Below are 21,070 nucleotides of genomic sequence, written 5' to 3'. Positions count from 1 at the left end.
ACGACATCCTCGGTGTCGAGTGGGTCTGACATAATATTGTGAAAGTCCAACACATCAGCGAAAGTCCAGTCCATGGTGGGGCCAGCGGGAACCATCCCGAGTGGAGACGGGTCAGCAGCGTAGAGATGTCCCCATCTGATGGACAGGCTAGCGGTCCACCCCGGAGCAGAGTAGAAAAGAAAAGAAAAGAAACGGCAGATCAACTGGTCTAAAAAGGGAGTCTATTTAAAGGCTAGAGTATACAAATGAGTTTTAAGATGAGACTTAAATGCTTCTACTGAGGTAGCATCTCTAACTTTTACCGGGAGGGCATTCCATAGTATTGGAGCCCGAATAGAAAACGCTCTATAGCCCGCAGACTTTTTTTGGGCTCTGTGAATCACTAATAAGCCGGAGTTCTTTGAACGCAGATTTCTTGCCGGGACATATGGTACAATACAATCGTCAAGATAGGCAGGAGCTTGACCGTGTAGTATTTTATACGTAAGTAGTAAAACCTTAAAGTCGCATCTTAGGTGCACAGTGCAAGTGAGCCAGTATAGGCGTAATATGATCAAACTTTCTTGTTTTTGTCAAAAGTCTAGCAGCCGCATTTTGTACCATCTGTAATCTTTTAATGCTAGACATAGGGAGGCCCGAAAATAATACGTTACAGTAATCGAGACGAGATGTAACGAACGCATGGATAATGATCTCAGCATCGCTTGTGGACAAAATGGAACGAATTTTAGCGATATTACGGAGATGAAAGAAGGCCGTTTTAGTAACACTCTTAATGTGTGACTCAAACGAGAGAGTTGGGTCGAAGATAATACCCAGATTCTTTACCGAGTCGCCTTGTTTAATTGTTTGGTTGTCAAATGTTAAGGTGGTATTATTAAATAGATGTTGGTGTTGAGCAGGACCGATAATCAGCATTTCCGTTTTCTTAGCGTTGAGTTGCAAAAAGTTAGCGGACATCCATTGTTTAATTTCATTAAGACACGCCTCCAGCTGACTACAATCCGGCGTGTTGGTCAGCTTTAGGGGCATGTAGAGTTGGGTGTCATCAGCATAACAGTGAAAGCTAACACCGTATTTGCGTATAATGTCACCTAGCGGCAGCATGTAAATACTAAAGAGTGCAGGGCCAAGAACTGAACCCTGGGGAACTCCGCACGTTACCTTAACATAGTCCGAGGTCACATTGTTATGGGAGACACACTGCATCCTGTCAGTAAGATAAGAGTTAAACCAAGACAAGGCTAAGTCTGACATCCCAATACGCGTTTTGATACGCTCTAATAAAATATTATGATCAACAGTATCGAAAGCGGCGCTAAGATCAAGAAGCAGCAACATAGATGACGCATCAGAATCCATCGTTAGCAATAGATCATTAGTCATTTTTGCGAGGGCTGTCTCCGTAGAGTGATTTGCCCTGAAACCGGATTGAAAAGGTTCACAGAGATTGTTAGTCACTAAGTGTTCATTTAGCTGCTGTGCGACAATTTTTTCGAGAATTTTCGAGATAAACGGTAGGTGGGACACCGGCCGGTAGTTCACCATGAGGTCAGGATCGAGGTTAGGTCTTTTGAGTAGAGGATGAATAACCGCTTTTTTGAATGCTAGAGGAACAGTACCAGAGGAAAGTGATAGGTTTATAATATTTAACACTGATGGACCTAATAAAACAAAAAGCTCCTTGATAAGTTTCCCAGGAATTGGGTCAAGTAAACATGTTGTTTGTTTTGTCCCATTTACACATTTTAACAATTCCTCCAATGTTATTTCATCAAAGAGAGAGAAACTATTTTGGAGGGCAATGTCCGTCGTATATACCGTCGTATTTGTGTTAATAGAACCCAGTTGTAGCTGAGATGCATTGTCTTTAATCTCTTTTCTAATGACTTCAATTTTCTTATTAAAGAAATTCATAAAGTCGTCTGCTGAGTGGGTGGAGCTACTGGGAGGAGTCCCTTGTTGGGTTAGCGATGCTACTGTACTAAACAAAAATTTAGGATCATTTTTGTTGAGGTGGATGAGATTTGAGTAATATTTAGCTTTAGCTGAGGTAAGCATGCGTTTATAAGTTATTAAACTATCACTCCATGCTTGATGGAAAACCTCAAGTTTAGTCGCACGCCATTTGCGTTCCAGCTTTCTACATGATAATTTCTGGGCTTTAGTTTCTTCTGTAAACCATGGGGTACGCCTTTTAGGGGCCCTTTTTAGCTTTAGCGGTGCTACAATATCAATGGTGTCGCGCAGGGCGTCGTTAAAGTTGTTAGTGAGGTTATCAATAGAGCCCACATAATTTGGGAATGGTGCTATTACCGAAGGCAGTAGGTCAGTAAGAGTCGTCGTTGTGGCAGTATTAATGTTGCGGCTGCTATAGTAGTTATTATTATTATTATTAGTTTGTTGACAATGAGTCAGAACTTCAAATTTTATAAGGTAATGATCGGACATTACTTTAGTGTACGGGAGTATCGTAACTTTAGAGGTGGTGACACCCCTGACAAGCACTAGATCTATCGTATTACCGTTGCGATGCGTGGGTTCATTTATTATTTGTGTAAGACCACAGCTATCAATTATAGTCTGGAGCGCCACGCATGGAGGGTCCGATGGGGTATTCATATGGATGTTAAAGTCTCCCATTATGATTATATTGTCGGCGTGCGTCACTAGATCAGCAACGAACTCTGAAAATTCATTGATAAAGTCCGAATAGGGCCCAGGGGGGCAGTAGATGACAGCCAGGTGGAGAGGCAGCGGTGTGACAAACCTCACAGTAAGCACCTCAAACGAGTTATATTTATTATTTAGGTCCGAGGTAAGGCTAAAGTTTTTGTTGTATATTAGTGCAACACCCCCACCCCTTTTAATGGGGCGGGCAATATGCGTTCCCGCATAGCCAGGAGGAGACGCCTCACCCAGCGCAAAAAATTCGTCTGGTTTGAGCCAGGTCTCGGCTAGACCAACGACATCAAGATTGTTGTCTCTGATGACTTCATTAACTAATAACGTTTTGGAAGACAATGACCTTATGTTTAAAAAGCCCATATTATAGGTAGTGGGCTGTTTTGAGGAGTTTTTGTTGAAAGTATCCGTAGTAGCAATATTAATAATGTTACGTTTATTATGCATAGTGCACTTTAAATAATTTCGACCATATCTAGGAATTGATATGACAGGAATTTTTAGATTGTTTGCCACCTCAGTAAAATGCATGTCCACCTCTGACGCAGAAAAAACATTATGTGAGTTGTATATTATTCTAGAAGAATTGCTATGTGTGCAGGGATTATCCAGCCTGGCGCTGGCTAGTTCTAGCTTAACAGACTCCTTATTAGCGCTTCTTTGTGGATTAGCATTTAGCTTTTTCGTTAGCCCCGCTAACAACAAAGCATTTAGCTTTGTTGTTAGCCCCGCCCGACACCCCCGCTTCTGCTTCCGAGCGCATCGCTTACGTCTCTTTCGCTGACGGTCTCCGCTGGTAGTCGACGCCGCTGCTTCAAAGGCCACTGCTGGATGTAGCTCGCGAAGAATTCCCAAGCTAGCGAGCAGGTCCATCGTACACGCATCTATCAGCCCAAAATGGCCCGATCTCTCCACATCCAGAATCGTAAGTCGGTCGTAAGTGATCACGGAGTGAACACGCTGTGAGCCAGCCATGAAATTGACTGAATTGAGGGGTATTTTTGCCAAATCGGTCTACACTTCCAGGAGCGCTCGCACGAAGCCGCTGCTCTGAAGCGCAGCCATCTTGGAATTTAGTATAATTATATATATTATATATATATATATAATAATAATAAGTTACACTTATTATTATCATTATTACCAATAATACTGCTAACATTAACAATATTAAACAATCCCATGTATGTACAACATAAACACGACAGTACACAGTGTTGTCACTATGACGGGTGCAACATAAACAATATTAAACAATAGAAGATAACAGTGACGTCACTATGACGGGTGTAACATTAACAATATTAAACAATAGAAGATAACAGTGACGTCACTATGACGGGTGTAACATTAACAATATTAAACAATAGAAAATAACAGTGACGTCACTATGACGGGTGTAACATTAACAAGAACAGTGACGTCACTATGACGGGTGTAACAGTGTTCATTCATTGTCTTTACCGTAGCATAAAAAGTGCACATGGCCTTAAAACGCCACAACACTCAGTCACCATATGTAAGTACCCAAAATAAAGACTCTAAATAAATATAAATTCAATGGGATCAGAAACATTGGAGGAAACGGGATTAAAAGCCGATGCTAACCGCCCATAGACAATACATGGGTACGGCTAGCAGCTACTATTAGCAAACTTACCAAACACTTACCAACTCGGCTTAATAACACTCTCTCGTCGCAACTCGGCCCTGATGGTCGGCACCTATAAGTTTACAATTAGTTGTAAAATGTTCGACGGTTGTTTTTACGATATGCAGGCAAACGACAACTTTAAAACATACCGGCTTCAGATGTGCCCAGACTTAGCCACCGCACCTGGCAGCCATCTTGGGACGGTGGATCATATAGAGCGGGATAGGCTGCAGCGGGTCACGTGATAGACCGAAGCGGGTCACGCGATAGGCTGCAGCGGGTCACGTGAGCGCGTGTGTTAAACTCGCGAGATTATACGTGGAAACGGCGCAGGTAATATGAGGGGATGCCATGAGAGGAAATATGTCTTATTTCCCACCCGTGTTACACGCACGCCTCCACACTTTGTTTTGTTTAACCTCTTCTTAACTCTGGACGTACATTGAAAATACCCGGTACACGCAACCCTAACTCAAAACGCCGGACATTTGAGGCATTTAAGAAACCCCGCCCGGACATCCCCGCAAAAGAGGACATGTCCGGGGAAAAGAGGACGTATGGTCAGCCTAGACAAGAGGCCGCTAACACACAAAAAGACACAAACCGAAGCTAACTGAGATAAGAAGACGCCAACAGATGCTAACAGGGACAAAAGGACACCAACAAAAAGACGCTACCGGGTACAAGAAGACACTAGCAGACGCTAACAGTGACAAGAAGGTGCAAACACAGACAAATGCTAACGGACTAGAAGACGCTAGCATATGCTACCAGAGATCAGAAGACACTCGCAGACAAAAACAGCGATAAGAAGGCGATGACAGAGACAAGTAAATGTTAACAGACAAGAAAACGCTGGCAGATGCTAACAGTGACAAGAAGGCTCTAACAGAAAACATATATATGTTAACACATGCTAACATACAAAAAGACGCTACCAGAGGTGATAAAACGCTAGCAGAGGCTAACAGGGACGAGAAGGCTCTAACAGAAAACATATATATGCTAACACATGCTAACATACAAAAAGACGCTACCAGAGATGATAAAACGCTAGCAAATGCTAACAGGGATGAGAAAGTGCTAACTAAGAAAAAGATGCTATCAGAGATGCTAAAACGCTAGCAGATGCTAACAGTGACAAGAAGGTGCTAACAGAGCAGAATCAAAGTAAGATGTTCATGTGATGACAACTTTTATCAGGATTGTTTTTCTTTCCTTCTTCAAAAATGTGTCCACTAGAGAAACACTTCAAGCACAACAAATAATGTCCACTATGTTAGTCAGTTTCTTCTTTAAATCATTTTAAATAATGTCCACCATGTTAGTCAGTTTCTTCTTGAAATCATTTTAAATAACTTTAAATCATTTTAAATAATGTCCACCATGTTAGTCAGTTTCTTCTTTAAATCATTTTAAATAACTTTAAATCATTTGAAATAATGTCCACCCTGTTAGTCAGTTTCTTCTTTAAATCATTTTAAATAACTTTAAATCATTTTAAATAATGTCCACCCTGTTAGTTAGTTTCTTCTTTAAATCATTTTAAATAACTTTAAATCATTTGAAATAATGTCCACCCTGTCATCTTCCAATGACGTCATGGCTGAGCCAAGAAGTCAAAGCTGTGTTTCCACTGCCCTCCTATAGGGGGCAGCAATGCACATTGTATACAGCAATAACCTTTGACCCCCCCTATGAGGTCGCGGGGGATAAACATCCCGCGTTACCGAGGCAACAGGATGACGTCATGTTCTCTCATTGCCATTATTTTCCTCTTTGGACGAAATTCCGTGCATCATAAATACTCTCTTAGAAGATGTTATCTTTGTCATTGAAATATGCAAATAAGTATTGTCATTTACATATGCAAATAAGTATTGTAGTAGACTAGACTATTATGGGGTGTTAAAGTGCTGGCAATGATGACATGTTTTTGTTGTTGGTCGTCTAGTGACGTCACGAAAGGGGGGGTGTACCTGACCTGTGACGTCACTTCTCCGCCAGCCTCCAGGTGGGGCCACGCGCTTCTCTCGTAGCAGCTCGCGTGCGGTGGGCGGAGCCTGGCTGGCCGTGCTCGTGACAAAAAGCGCCAGGATGGAGCGCGGGAATTAAAGGCGCCAGGATGGAGCGCGGGAATTAAAGGCGCCTTTTCTTCTTCTCCTTCTTCTTAATTGTAGCGAAGTGGCGAGAGAAGCACGCGTGCGCGATTATTCACGCGCCACTGGGAGTCTGCGTGCGTGCGTGCGCGTGATGGAGGAGCAGCAGCGGCTGATGCGCGCTCACGTTGACGCTCAGGCGCGGGTCGGCATGGACGGAAGTGGAAGTGGAAGTGGAAGTGGAGACATTGGAGACATTTTACATGAAATTATGACCATCACGGACCAAAGTCTGGACGAAGCTCAGGCCAGGTGACGTCATCACGTGTAGCACTTTGTCTTTACATGCTGACACATTTGACCACTAAATCATGTTCCACTTTGTCATAATTCTTACTCTTGCATCTTGTCTCATAGTAGTCAAATATTCATGTCGTCGAAATGAATTCATTCATTCACACTTAGTTGGCTATCTACTTCATTATGTTTAACATTCTTGATTTATTTAATGACATTTTCAGTATGAATTATATTTTTATTCGCACTTGTAATTAAACATTTTAAAACGACTCATCTGTTAAAGTTAAAGTGCCAATGATTGTCAAAAAGGATTATGAATAATAATTCTTATAATTAATATGCTTTAAATATTTGGTATATGTTTAGTGTGACAACTTGTTGTTATCTTAAATTGCTAGTTGAGCAACAATCGTGTTCCCATGTTTAGTTTTTACTCATTGGTTCTTATCTAGTTTGCACTTTGTCTGCGTTATTATTATTATTATTATTATTGGCTTTTATCTAGTTTGCACTTTGTCTGTGTTATTATTATTATTATTATTATTGGCTTTTATCTAGTTTGCACTTTGTCTGTATTATTATTATTATTATTATTATTGGCTTTTATCTAGTTTGCACTTTGTCTGTATTATTATTATTATTATTATTGGCTTTTATCCTCCGGGTACTCCGGCTTCTTCCCACCTCCAAAGACATGCACCTGGGGATAGGCCCCTCCCACCTCCAAAGACATGCACCTGGGGATAGGTTGATTAACAACACTAAATTTTTTTAACATGTAAAGCGACTTTGGGTACTTAGAAAAGCGCTATATAAATCCCAGGTATTATTAAATGGTCCCTAGTGTGTGAATGTGAGTGTGAATGTTGTCTGTCTATCTGTGTTGGCCCTGTGATGAGGTGGCGACTTGTCCAGGGTGTACCCCGCCTTCCGCCCGACTGTAGCTGAGATAGGCTCCAGCGACCCCCCTTTACCCCAAAAGGGACAAGCGGTAGAAAATGGATGGATGGATCTAGTTTGCACTTTGTCTGTATTATTATTATTATTATTATTTTATTATTATTATTGGCTTTATCTAGTTTGCACTTTGTCTGTATTATTATTATTATTATTATTATTTTATTATTATTATTGGCTTTTATCTAGTTTGCACTTTGTCTGTATTATTATTATTATTATTATTATTTTATTATTATTATTGGCTTTTATCTAGTTTTAACTTTGTCTGTATTATTATTATTATTATTTTATTATTATTATTGGCTTTTATCTAGTTTGCACTTTGTCTGTATTATTATTATTATTATTATTATTATTATTATTGGCTTTTATCTAGTTTGCACTTTGTCTGTATTATTATTATTTATTATTATTATTATTGGCTTTTATCTAGTTTGCACTTTGTCTGTATTATTATTATTTATTATTATTGGCTTTTATCTAGTTTGCACTTTGTCTGTATTATTATTATTTATTATTATTATTATTGGCTTTTATCTAGTTTGCACTTTGTCTGTATTATTATTATTTATTATTATTATTATTGGCTTTTATCTAGTTTGCACTTTGTCTGTATTATTATTATTTATTATTATTGGCTGTTATCTAGTTTGCACTTTGTCTGTATTATTATTATTTATTATTATTATTATTGGCTTTTATCTAGTTTGCACTTTGTCTGTATTATTATTATTATTATTATTATCATCGACTGCTCTTTGCCTCATTCTTTTTATTTTCCTATTTGAATGATGTTAGATCTGTGTTGTTGTTGTTGTTGTTGTTGTGAATGAGCTTTGGCTACACACACTATGATGCATATAACTGTTTCACATATCTATGTTTCTGTATCTGTCCCTATTTCAAAAAAACCTTTATATATATATATATATATATATATATATATATATATATATATATAAACTGAAATGAAGGAAAAGCGGTAAGAGTGGAATAAGCTGCGCTTCTTCCTACTCGTCTTCAGACATGTTAGAATGTGAAACATGCGTGTAAACATGCGTATGTTGCAAGCACCTCACTATTCTTTTCTTTTCCTCACTCATTTTGTTGGTGTTTTGGTGTTTTTCACCCGCTTTTTTTTGTTTTTTAACATGTTGGAAATAAAATGGCAAGACAATAATAAACATGAGACGTGTTACTCACAAGTGTGTGTGTGTGTGTGTGTGTGTGTGTGTGTGTGTGTGTGTGTGTGTGTGTGTGTGTGTGTGTGTGTGTGTGTGTGTGTGTGTGTGTGTGTGTGTGTTGCAGGAAACACGCTCTGAGCTGTGACCGCATGAAGCCGGCGCTCTTCAGCGTGCTGTGTGAGATCAAAGAGAAAACAGGTATCGAAGCACACACACACACACACACATTCTTGTATTGTTACCTTCTTGAGAGCTGAGAAAAATGCCTCCCTCTTTAGGACCAACCTTTCTAGATATATAAAGAAGTGTATTTACAACATTAATAATATATACATACTATGCACATATAAAAAAGGTCAGCTTTTAGTTCATTATTATTTTTGGAATTTTTTGTTTGTAATTGTTTTTTAATCTTCATTATTTACTTCAAGTTATCACAGTATGTCTCTATATTCATATTTATTTAATAAAAAACAACAACAATTTTGACAAAAGGGGGCACATTTCATTTTCTTACACGCACTTGTTATTTCATATGTTGACCAGAGGGGGAGCACTTTTAAAAGCGACACACAGTCAATTTGAAAAATCCCTCCTTTTTGGGACCACCCTCATGTTGATAGATGTCACCAGCAGGGGTGCAAATGAGGTCTCTATTTTTTGTAACGGGCTTAAGGCGGATGACAAAGGAGTCAATGACAAAGGAGTCAGGGACGACAGATGACAAAGGAGTCAGGGACCACAGATGACAAAGGAGTCAGGGACCACATATGACAAAGGAGTCAGGGACCACAGATGACAAAGGAGTCAATGACAAAGGAGTCAGGGACCACAGATGACAAAGGAGTCAGGGACCACAGATGACAAAGGAGTCAGGGACCACAGATGACAAAGGAGTCAATGACAAAGGAGTCAGGGACCACAGATGACAAAGGAGTCAATGACAAAGGAGTCAGGGACCACAGATGACAAAGGAGTCAATGACAAAGGAGTCAGGGACCACAGATGACAAAGGAGTCAGGGACCACAGATGACAAAGGAGTCAGGGACCACAGATGACAAAGGAGTCAGGGACCACAGATGACAAAGGAGTCAGGGACCACAGATGACAAAGGAGTCAGGGACCACAGATGACAAAGGAGTCAGGGACCACAGATGACAAAGGAGTCAGGGACCACAGATGACAAAGGAGTCAGGGACCACAGATGACAAAGGAGTCAGGGACGACAGATGACAAAGGAGTCAGGGACGACAGATGACAAAGGAGTCAGGGACCACAGATGACAAAGGAGTCAGGGACCACAGATGACAAAGGAGTCAGGGACCACAGATGACAAAGGAGTCAATGACAAAGGAGTCAGGGACCACAGATGACAAAGGAGTCAATGACAAAGGAGTCAGGGACCACAGATGACAAAGGAGTCAATGACAAAGGAGTCAGGGACCACAGATGACAAAGGAGTCAGGGACCACAGATGACAAAGGAGTCAGGGACCACAGATGACAAAGGAGTCAGGGACCACAGATGACAAAGGAGTCAGGGACCACAGATGACAAAGGAGTCAGGGACCACAGATGACAAAGGAGTCAGGGACGACAGATGACAAAGGAGTCAGGGACGACAGATGACAAAGGAGTCAGGGACCACAGATGACAAAGGAGTCAGGGACCACAGATGACAAAGGAGTCAGGGACCACAGATGACAAAGGAGTCAGGGACCACAGATGACAAAGGAGTCAGGGACGACAGATGACAAAGGAGTCAGGGACCACAGATGACAAAGGAGTCAGGGACGACAGATGACAAAGGAGTCAGGGACCACAGATGACAAAGGAGTCAATGACAAAGGAGTCAGGGACCACAGATGACAAAGGAGTCAATGACAAAGGAGTCAGGGACGACAGATGACAAAGGAGTCAATGACAAAGGAGTCAGGGACCACAGATGACAAAGGAGTCAATGACAAAGGAGTCAGGGACCACAGATGACAAAGGAGTCAGGGACCACAGGTGACAAAGGAGTCAATGACAAAGGAGTCATGGACGACAGATGACAAAGGAGTCAATGACAAAGGAGTCAGGGACCACAGATGACAAAGGAGTCAATGACAAAGGAGTCGGGGACCACAGATGACAAAGGAGTCAGGGACCACAGATGACAAAGGAGTCAGGGACCACAGGTGACAAAGGAGTCAGGGACCACAGGTGACAAAGGAGTCAATGACAAAGGAGTCAGGGACGACAGATGACAAAGGAGTCAATGACAAAGGAGTCATGGACGACAGATGACAAAGGAGTCAATGACAAAGGAGTCAGGGACCACAGATGACAAAGGAGTCAATGACAAAGGAGTCAGGGACCACAGATGACAAAGGAGTCAGGGACCACAGATGACAAATGAGTCAGGGACCACAGGTGACAAAGGAGTCAGGGACCACAGGTGACAAAGGAGTCAATGACAAAGGAGTCAGGGACGACAGATGACAAAGGAGTCAATGACAAAGGAGTCAGGGACCACAGATGACAAAGGAGTCAATGACAAAGGAGTCAGGGACCACAGATGACAAAGGAGTCAGGGACGACAGATGACAAAGGAGTCAATGACAAAGGAGTCAGGGACCACAGATGACAAAGGAGTCAATGACAAAGGAGTCAGGGACCACAGATGACAAAGGAGTCAGGGACCACAGATGACAAAGGAGTCAGGGACCACAGGTGACAAAGGAGTCAATGACAAAGGAGTCAGGGACCACAGATGACAAAGGAGTCAGGGACCACAGATGACAAAGGAGTCAGGGACCACAGATGACAAAGGAGTCAATGACAAAGGAGTCAATGACAAATGAGTCAATGACAAAGGAGTCAATACCACAGATGACAAAGGAGTCAATGACAAAGGAGTCAGGGACCACAGATGACAAAGGAGTCAGGGACCACAGATGACAAAGGAGTCAGGGACCACAGATGACAAAGGAGTCAGGGACCACAGATGACAAAGGAGTCAGGGACCACAGCTGACAAAGGAGTCAATGACAAAGGAGTCAGGGACCACAGATGACAAAGGAGTCAGAGACCACAGATGACAAAGGAGTCAGGGACCACAGATGACAAAGGAGTCAGGGACCACAGATGACAAAGGAGTCAGGGACCACAGATGACAAAGGAGTCAGGGACCACAGATGACAAAGGAGTCAATGACAAAGGAGTCAGGGACCACAGATGACAAAGGAGTCAGAGACCACAGATGACAAAGGAGTCAGGGACCACAGCTGACAAAGGAGTCAGGGACCACAGGTGACAAAGGAGTCAATGACAAAGGAGTCAGGGACGACAGATGACAAAGGAGTCAATGACAAAGGAGTCAGGGACCACAGATGACAAAGGAGTCAATGACAAAGGAGTCAGGGACGACAGATGACAAAGGAGTCAATGACAAAGGAGTCAGGGACCACAGATGACAAAGGAGTCAATGACAAAGGAGTCAGGGACCACAGATGACAAAGGAGTCAGGGACCACAGGTGACAAAGGAGTCAGGGACCACAGATGACAAAGGAGTCGGGGACCACAGATGACAAAGGAGTCAATGAAAAAGGAGTCAGGGACCACAGACGACAAAGGAGTCAGGGACCACAGGTGACAAAGGAGTCAGGGACCACAGATGACAAAGGAGTCAGGGACCACAGATGACAAAGGAGTCAATGAAAAAGGAGTCAGGGACCACAGATGACAAAGGAGTCAGGGACCACAGATGACAAAGGAGTCAGGGACCACAGGTGACAAAGGAGTCAGGGACCACAGATGACAAAGGAGTCAATGACAAAGGAGTCAATGACAAAAGGAGTCAATGACAAAGGAGTCAATACCACAGATGGCAAAGGAGTCAATGACAAAGGAGTCAGGGACCACAGATGACAAAGGAGTCAGGGACCACAGATGACAAAGGAGTCAATGACAAAGGAGTCAATGACAAAAAGAGTCAATGACAAAGGAGTCAATACCACAGATGACAAAGGAGTCAATGACAAAGGAGTCAGGGACCACAGATGACAAAGGAGTCAGGGACCACAGATGACAAAGGAGTCAATGACAAAGGAGTCAGGGACCACAGATGACAAAGGAGTCAATGACAAAGGAGTCAGGGACCACAGATGACAAAGGAGTCAGGGACCACAGGTGACAAAGGAGTCAGGGACCACAGATGACAAAGGAGTCAATGACAAAGGAGTCAGGGACCACAGATGACAAAGGAGTCAATGACAAAGGAGTCAGGGACCACAGATGACAAAGGAGTCAGGGACCACAGGTGACAAAGGAGTCAGGGACCACAGGTGATAAAGGAGTCAGGGACCACAGGTGACAAAGGAGTCAGGGACCACAGATGACAAAGGAGTCAGGGACCACAGATGACAAAGGAGTCAGGGACCACAGATGACAAAGGAGTCAATGACAAAGGAGTCAGGGACCACAGGTGACAAAGGAGTCAGGGACCACAGATGACAAAGGAGTCAGGGACCACAGATGACAAAGGAGTCAATGACAAAGGAGTCAGGGACCACAGATGACAAAGGAGTCAATGACAAAGGAGTCAGGGACCACAGATGACAAAGGAGTCAGGGACCACAGATGACAAAGGAGTCAGGGACCACAGGTGACAAAGGAGTCAGGGACCACAGATGACAAAGGAGTCAGGGACCACATATGACAAAGGAGTCAGGGACCACAGATGACAAAGGAGTCAATGACAAAGGAGTCAGGGACCACAGATGACAAAGGAGTCAATGACAAAGGAGTCAGGGACCACAGATGACAAAGGAGTCAATGACAAAGGAGTCAAGGACCACAGATGACAAAGGAGTCAGGGACCACAGATGACAAAGGAGTCAGAGACCACAGATGACAAAGGAGTCAGGGACCACAGCTGACAAAGGAGTCAGGGACCACAGGTGACAAAGGAGTCAATGACAAAGGAGTCAGGGACGACAGATGACAAAGGAGTCAATGACAAAGGAGTCAGGGACCACAGATGACAAAGGAGTCAATGACAAAGGAGTCAGGGACGACAGATGACAAAGGAGTCAATGACAAAGGAGTCAGGGACCACAGATGACAAAGGAGTCAATGACAAAGGAGTCAGGGACCACAGATGACAAAGGAGTCAATGACAAAGGAGTCAGGGACCACAGATGACAAAGGAGTCAGGGACCACAGGTGACAAAGGAGTCAGGGACCACAGATGACAAAGGAGTCAATGACAAAGGAGTCAGGGACCACAGATGACAAAGGAGTCAATGACAAAGGAGTCAGGGACCACAGATGACAAAGGAGTCAGGGACCACAGGTGACAAAGGAGTCAGGGACCACAGGTGACAAAGGAGTCAGGGACCACAGATGACAAAGGAGTCAATGACAAAGGAGTCAGGGACCACAGATGACAAAGGAGTCAATGACAAAGGAGTCAGGGACCACAGATGACAAAGGAGTCAGGGACCACAGGTGACAAAGGAGTCAGGGACCACAGGTGACAAAGGAGTCAGGGACCACAGATGACAAAGGAGTCAGGGACCACAGATGACAAAGGAGTCAATGAAAAAGGAGTCAGGGACTACAGATGACAAAGGAGTCAGGGACCACAGATGACAAAGGAGTCAGGGACCACAGGTGACAAAGGAGTCAGGGACCACAGATGACAAAGGAGTCAATGACAAAGGAGTCAATGACAAAGGAGTCAATGACAAAAGGAGTCAATGACAAAGGAGTCAATACCACAGATGGCAAAGGAGTCAATGACAAAGGAGTCAGGGACCACAGATGACAAAGGAGTCAGGGACCACAGATGACAAAGGAGTCAATGACAAAGGAGTCAATGACAAAAAGAGTCAATGACAAAGGAGTCAATACCACAGATGACAAAGGAGTCAATGACAAAGGAGTCAGGGACCACAGATGACAAAGGAGTCAGGGACCACAGATGACAAAGGAGTCAATGACAAAGGAGTCAGGGACCACAGATGACAAAGGAGTCAATGACAAAGGAGTCAGGGACCACAGATGACAAAGGAGTCAGGGACCACAGGTGACAAAGGAGTCGGGGACCACAGGTGACAAAGGAGTCAGGGACCACAGATGACAAAGGAGTCAATGACAAAGGAGTCAGGGACCACAGATGACAAAGGAGTCAATGACAAAGGAGTCAGGGACCACAGATGACAAAGGAGTCAGGGACCACAGGTGACAAAGGAGTCAGGGACCACAGGTGACAAAGGAGTCAGGGACCACAGGTGACAAAGGAGTCAGGGACCACAGATGACAAAGGAGTCAGGGACCACAGATGACAAAGGAGTCAATGACAAAGGAGTCAGGGACCACAGATGACAAAGGAGTCAGGGACCACAGGTGACAAAGGAGTCAGGGACCACAGGTGACAAAGGAGTCAGGGACCACAGATGACAAAGGAGTCAGGGACCACAGATGACAAAGGAGTCAATGACAAAGGAGTCAGGGACCACAGATGACAAAGGAGTCAATGACAACGGAGTCAGGGACCACAGATGACAAAGGAGTCAGGGACCACAGATGACAAAGGAGTCAGGGACCACAGGTGACAAAGGAGTCAGGGACCACAGATGACAAAGGAGTCAGGGACCACATATGACAAAGGAGTCAGGGACCACAGATGACAAAGGAGTCAATGACAAAGGAGTCAGGGACCACAGATGACAAAGGAGTCAATGACAAAGGAGTCAGGGACCACAGATGACAAAGGAGTCAATGACAAAGGAGTCAAGGACCACAGATGACAAAGGAGTCAGGGACCACAGGTGACAAAGGAGTCAGGGACCACAGGTGACAAAGGAGTCAGGGACCACAGATGACAAAGGAGTCAGGGACCACAGATGACAAAGGAGTCAGGGACCACAGATGACAAAGGAGTCAGGGACCACAGGTGACAAAGGAGTCAGGGACCACAGGTGACAAAGGAGTCAGGGACCACAGATGACAAAGGAGTCAGGGACCACAGATGACAAAGGAGTCAGGGACCACAGATGACAAAGGAGTAGGGACCACAGATGACAAAGGAGTCAGGGACCACAGATGACAAAGGAGTCAGGGACCACAGATGACAAAGGAGTCAGGGACCACAGATGACAAAGGAGTCAGGGACCACAGGTGACAAAGGAGTCAGGGACCACAGGTGACAAAGGAGTCAGGGACCACAGATGACAAAGGAGTCAGGGACCACATATGACAAAGGAGTCAGGGACCACAGATGACAAAGGAGTCAATGACAAAGGAGTCAGGGACCACAGATGACAAAGGAGTCAATGACAAAGGAGTCAGGGACCACAGATGACAAAGGAGTCAGGGACCACAGATGACAAAGGAGTCAATGACAAAGGAGTCAAGGACCACAGATGACAAAGGAGTCAGGGACCACAGGTGACAAAGGAGTCAGGGACCACAGGTGACAAAGGAGTCAGGGACCACAGATGACAAAGGAGTCAGGGACCACAGATGACAAAGGAGTCAGGGACCACAGATGACAAAGGAGTCAGGGACCACAGATGACAAAGGAGTCAGGGACCACAGATGACAAAGGAGTCAGGGACCACAGATGACAAAGGAGTCAGGGACCACAGATGACAAAGGAGTCAGGGACCACAGATGACAAAGGAGTCAGGGACCACAGATGACAAAGGAGTCAGGGACCACAGATGACAAAGGAGTCAGGGACCACAGGTGACAAAGGAGTCAGGGACCACAGGTGACAAAGGAGTCAGGGACCACAGATGACAAAGGAGTCAGGGACCACAGGTGACAAAGGAGTCAGGGACCACAGATGACAAAGGAGTCAGGGACCACAGATGACAAAGGAGTCAGGGACCACAGGTGACAAAGGAGTCAGGGACCACAGATGACAAAGGAGTCAGGGACCACAGGTGACAAAGGAGTCAGGGACCACAGATGACAAAGGAGTCAGGGACCACAGATGACAAAGGAGTAGGGACCACAGATGACAAAGGAGTCAGGGACCACAGATGACAAAGGAGTCAGGGACCACAGGTGACAAAGGAGTCAGGGACCACAGATGACAAAGGAGTCAGGGACCACAGATGACAAAGGAGTCAGGGACCACAGGTGACAAAGGAGTCAGGGACCACAGATGACAAAGGAGTCAGGGACCACAGGTGACAAAGGAGTCAGGGACCACAGATGACAAAGGAGTCAGGGACCACAGGTGACAAAGGAGTCAGGGACCACAGATGACAAAGGAGTCAGGGACCACAGACGACAAAGGAGTGAGGGACCACAGATGACAAAGGAGTCAGGGACCACAGGTGACAAAGGAGTCAGGGACCACAGATGACAAAGGAGTCAGGGACCACAGATGACAAAGGAGTCAGGGACCACAGATGACAAAGGAGTCAGGGACCACAGATGACAAAGGAGTCAGGGACCACAGATGTCAAAGGAGTCAGGGACCACAGGTGACAAAGGAGTCAGGGACCACAGATGACAAAGGAGTCAGGGACCCCAGATGGCCCCTGTGCCGCACTTTGGTCCAACCCAGCTGTAGAAGCTAACTGTTAATGGCCACTATAGTCTTGTCTTAGTGGTAAAATCAGATGTTCACCTGGCGGGGATGAATAGGGAAGTCCTTCTTTAGCTGCCATCTTGTTTCATCATATATTGCTGCCTTTAACCTGTCAATGTTTACTTTTGTATGCACATTAAAATAACAACAAATCCCGACTTTGGAGCAATGTTCACGGACTCTAGTATTTGGCTCTCTATTAGATGCAAGGTTATTGATTTATGTCATCACTTCTTCACACCTCCTCATATGGAAGATACTTTTCCTTCTTCGTGTCTCAAGAAGGGTAGAAATACAAGAACACACACACACACACACACACACACACACACGTCTCAAGAAGGGTAGATAAAGAAGAACACACACCATGCTGGAGGCATGTACACACACGTGTGTCAGCCATGTTTGCTGCTGATGCTGAATCTTCTGGAAGTTAAACACACACACACACACACACACACACACACACACACACACACACACACTCTGTTGACCTCCATGATGGCAAGCACACACACGCATGGCGTTGTTTATGTTGTCATGTGACCTCCTGCTCTCTTGATGTTTTCTATTGAGGGGGTAGAGACCACCCTTTTACTTCTTACTGGGGAGTTCGTCCAAAGTTCAAGTGTCTCGCTAACGTTAGCACACCTTCTTTCATTGTGCCATTATTGTGTTGCTATTGTCGTGTCATGCGGTCCTCTTCCTGTCATGTGACCAGCTGTCACCTTGACTATAGTCAATATTTCTACATATTCATCAGAGTGGGACATCCTGTCGTCTGAGCAGCTGCGTTCACTCACTCACACACACACACACCACACGCACGCACACACACACACACACACACACACACACACACACACACACACACACACACACACACACACAGACTTGCGCTGCACGAACTTTTGACCTGCCCTGACCGCCAGTGAATGATAACAAAAGTTGAAAAAGTATTTCACAGCAGGAAGTTGTTTTTTCTCAATGAAACACAAAGTACACAATTTGACGACAACTTGAGCTTTTGTAGCACACTGACAATGTCACACACATGATTTGGACAATGTCAAACACATGATTTGGACAATGTCACACACATGATTTGGACAATGTCAAACACATGATTTGGACAATGTCAAAGACATGATTTGGACAATGTCAAACACATGATTTGGACAAACACATGATTTGGACAATGTCAAACACATGATTTGGACAATGTCACACACATGATTTGGACAATGTCACACACATGATTTGGACAATGTCAAAGACATGATTTGGACAATGTCAAAGACATGATTTGGACAATGTCAAAGACATGATTTGGACAATGTCAAAGACATGATTTGGACAATGTCAAAGACATGATTTGGACAATGTCAATGACATGATTTGGACAATGTCAAACACATGATTTGGACAATGTCAAAGACATGATTTGGACAATGTCAAACACATGATTTGGACAATGTCAAAGACATGATTTGGACAATGTCAAACACATGATTTGGACAATGTCAAACACATGATTTGGACAATGTCAAACACATGATTTGGACAATGTCAAAGACATGATTTGGACAATGTCAAAGACATGATTTGGACAATGTCAAAGACATGAGTTGGACAATGTCACACACATGATTTGGACAATGTCAAACACATGATTTGGACAAGGTCAAAGACATGATTTGGACAATGTCAAACACATGATTTGGACAATGTCACACACATGATTTGGACAATGTCAAACACATGATTTGGAAAATGTCAAACACATGATTTGGACAATGTCAAAGACATGATTTGGACAATGTCAAACACATGATTTGGACAATGTCAAACACATGATTTGGACAATGTCAAACACATGATTTGGACAATGTCAAACACATGATTTGGACAATGTCAAACACATGATTTGGACAATGTCACACACATGATTTGGAAAATGTCAAACACATGATTTGGACAATGTCAAACACATGATTTGGACAATGTCAAAGACATGATTTGGACAATGTTAAACACATGATTTGGACAATGTCAAAGACATGATTTGGACAATGTCAAACACATGATTTGGACAATGTCAAAGACATGATTTGGACAATGTCAAACACATGATTTGGACAATGTCAAAGACATGATTTGGACAATGTCAAACACATGATTTGGACAATGTCAAAGACATGATTTGGACAATGTCAAACACATGATTTGGACAATGTCAAAGACATGATTTGGACAATGTCAAAGACATGATTTGGACAATGTCAAACACATGATTTGGACAATGTCAAACACATGATTTGGACAATGTCAAACACATGATTTGGACAATGTCAAACACATGATTTGGACAATGTCAAACACATGATTTGGACAATGTCAAAGACATGATTTGGACAATGTCAAACACATGATTTGGACAATGTCAAACACATGATTTGGACAATGTCAAAGACATGATTTGGACAATGTCAAACACATGATTTGGACAATGTCAAAGACATGATTTGGACAATGTCAAAGACATGATTTGGACAATGTCAAACACATGATTTGGACGATGTCAAACACATGATTTGGACAATGTCAAAGACATGATTTGGACAATGTCAAACACATGATTTGGACAATGTCAAAGACATGATTTGGACAATGTCAAACACATGATTTGGACAAACACATGATTTGGACAATGTCAAACACATGATTTGGACAATGTCAAAGACATGATTTGGACAATGTCAAACACATGATTTGGACAATGTCAAACACATGATTTGGACAATGTCAAAGACATGATTTGGACAATGTCAAACACATGATTTGGACAAACACATGATTTGGACAATGTCAAACACATGATTTGGACAATGTCAAAGACATGATTTGGACAATGTCAAACACATGATTTGGACAATGTCAAAGACATGATTTGGACAATGTCAAACACATGATTTGGACAATGTCAAACACATGATTTGGACAATGTCACACACATGATTTGGACAATGTCAAACACATGATTTGGACAATGTCACACACATGATTTGGACAATGTCAAAGACATGATTTGGACAATGTCAAAGACATGATTTGGACAATGTCAAAGACATGATTTGGACAATGTCAAAGACATGATTTGGACAATGTCACACACATGATTTGGACAATGTCAAACACATGATTTGGACAATGTCACACACATGATTTGGACAATGTCAAACACATGATTTGGACAATGTCAAAGACATGATTTGGACAATGTCAAAGACATGATTTGGACAATGTCAAAGACATGATTTGGACAATGTCAAAGACATGATTTGGACAATGTCAAAGACATGATTTGGACAATGTCAAAGACATGATTTGGACAATGTCAATGACATGATTTGGACAATGTCAAACACATGATTTGGACAATGTCAAAGACATGATTTGGACAATGTCAAACACATGATTTGGACAATGTCAAAGACATGATTTGGACAATGTCAAACACATGATTTGGACAATGTCAAAGACATGATTTGGACAATGTCAAAGACATGATTTGGACAATGTCAAAGACATGAT

General features: G+C 43.2%; 1 protein-coding gene across 3 annotated transcripts in view; it reads left to right on the top strand.

Moving 5' to 3' along the window:
- The first annotated feature begins 4,709 nt into the window (after positions 1-4,709).
- LOC133644581 (pre-B-cell leukemia transcription factor 1-like) overlaps positions 4,710-21,070 on the top strand; it is a 64,934-nt gene continuing 48,573 nt past the window's right edge. For 2 of the 3 annotated variants that reach the window (XM_062039192.1, XM_062039190.1), the window contains exons 1-2: positions 6,400-6,750; positions 9,007-9,080. In XM_062039192.1, the coding sequence (XP_061895176.1) occupies positions 6,593-6,750; positions 9,007-9,080 (232 nt within the window). In that variant the 5' untranslated portion in view covers positions 6,400-6,592. Of the gene's footprint in view, positions 5,060-6,399; positions 6,751-9,006; positions 9,081-21,070 lie in introns of those variants that run through there. The other variant, XM_062039191.1, reaches the window with a different exon arrangement.

This window comes from Entelurus aequoreus, linkage group LG27, assembly GCF_033978785.1.
Source record: "Entelurus aequoreus isolate RoL-2023_Sb linkage group LG27, RoL_Eaeq_v1.1, whole genome shotgun sequence".
Classification (NCBI taxonomy): Eukaryota; Metazoa; Chordata; class Actinopteri; order Syngnathiformes; family Syngnathidae; genus Entelurus; species Entelurus aequoreus.
The sequence above is the reverse complement of the archived record's forward strand: the minus strand, read 5'-3'. Positions and strand labels throughout refer to the sequence as shown.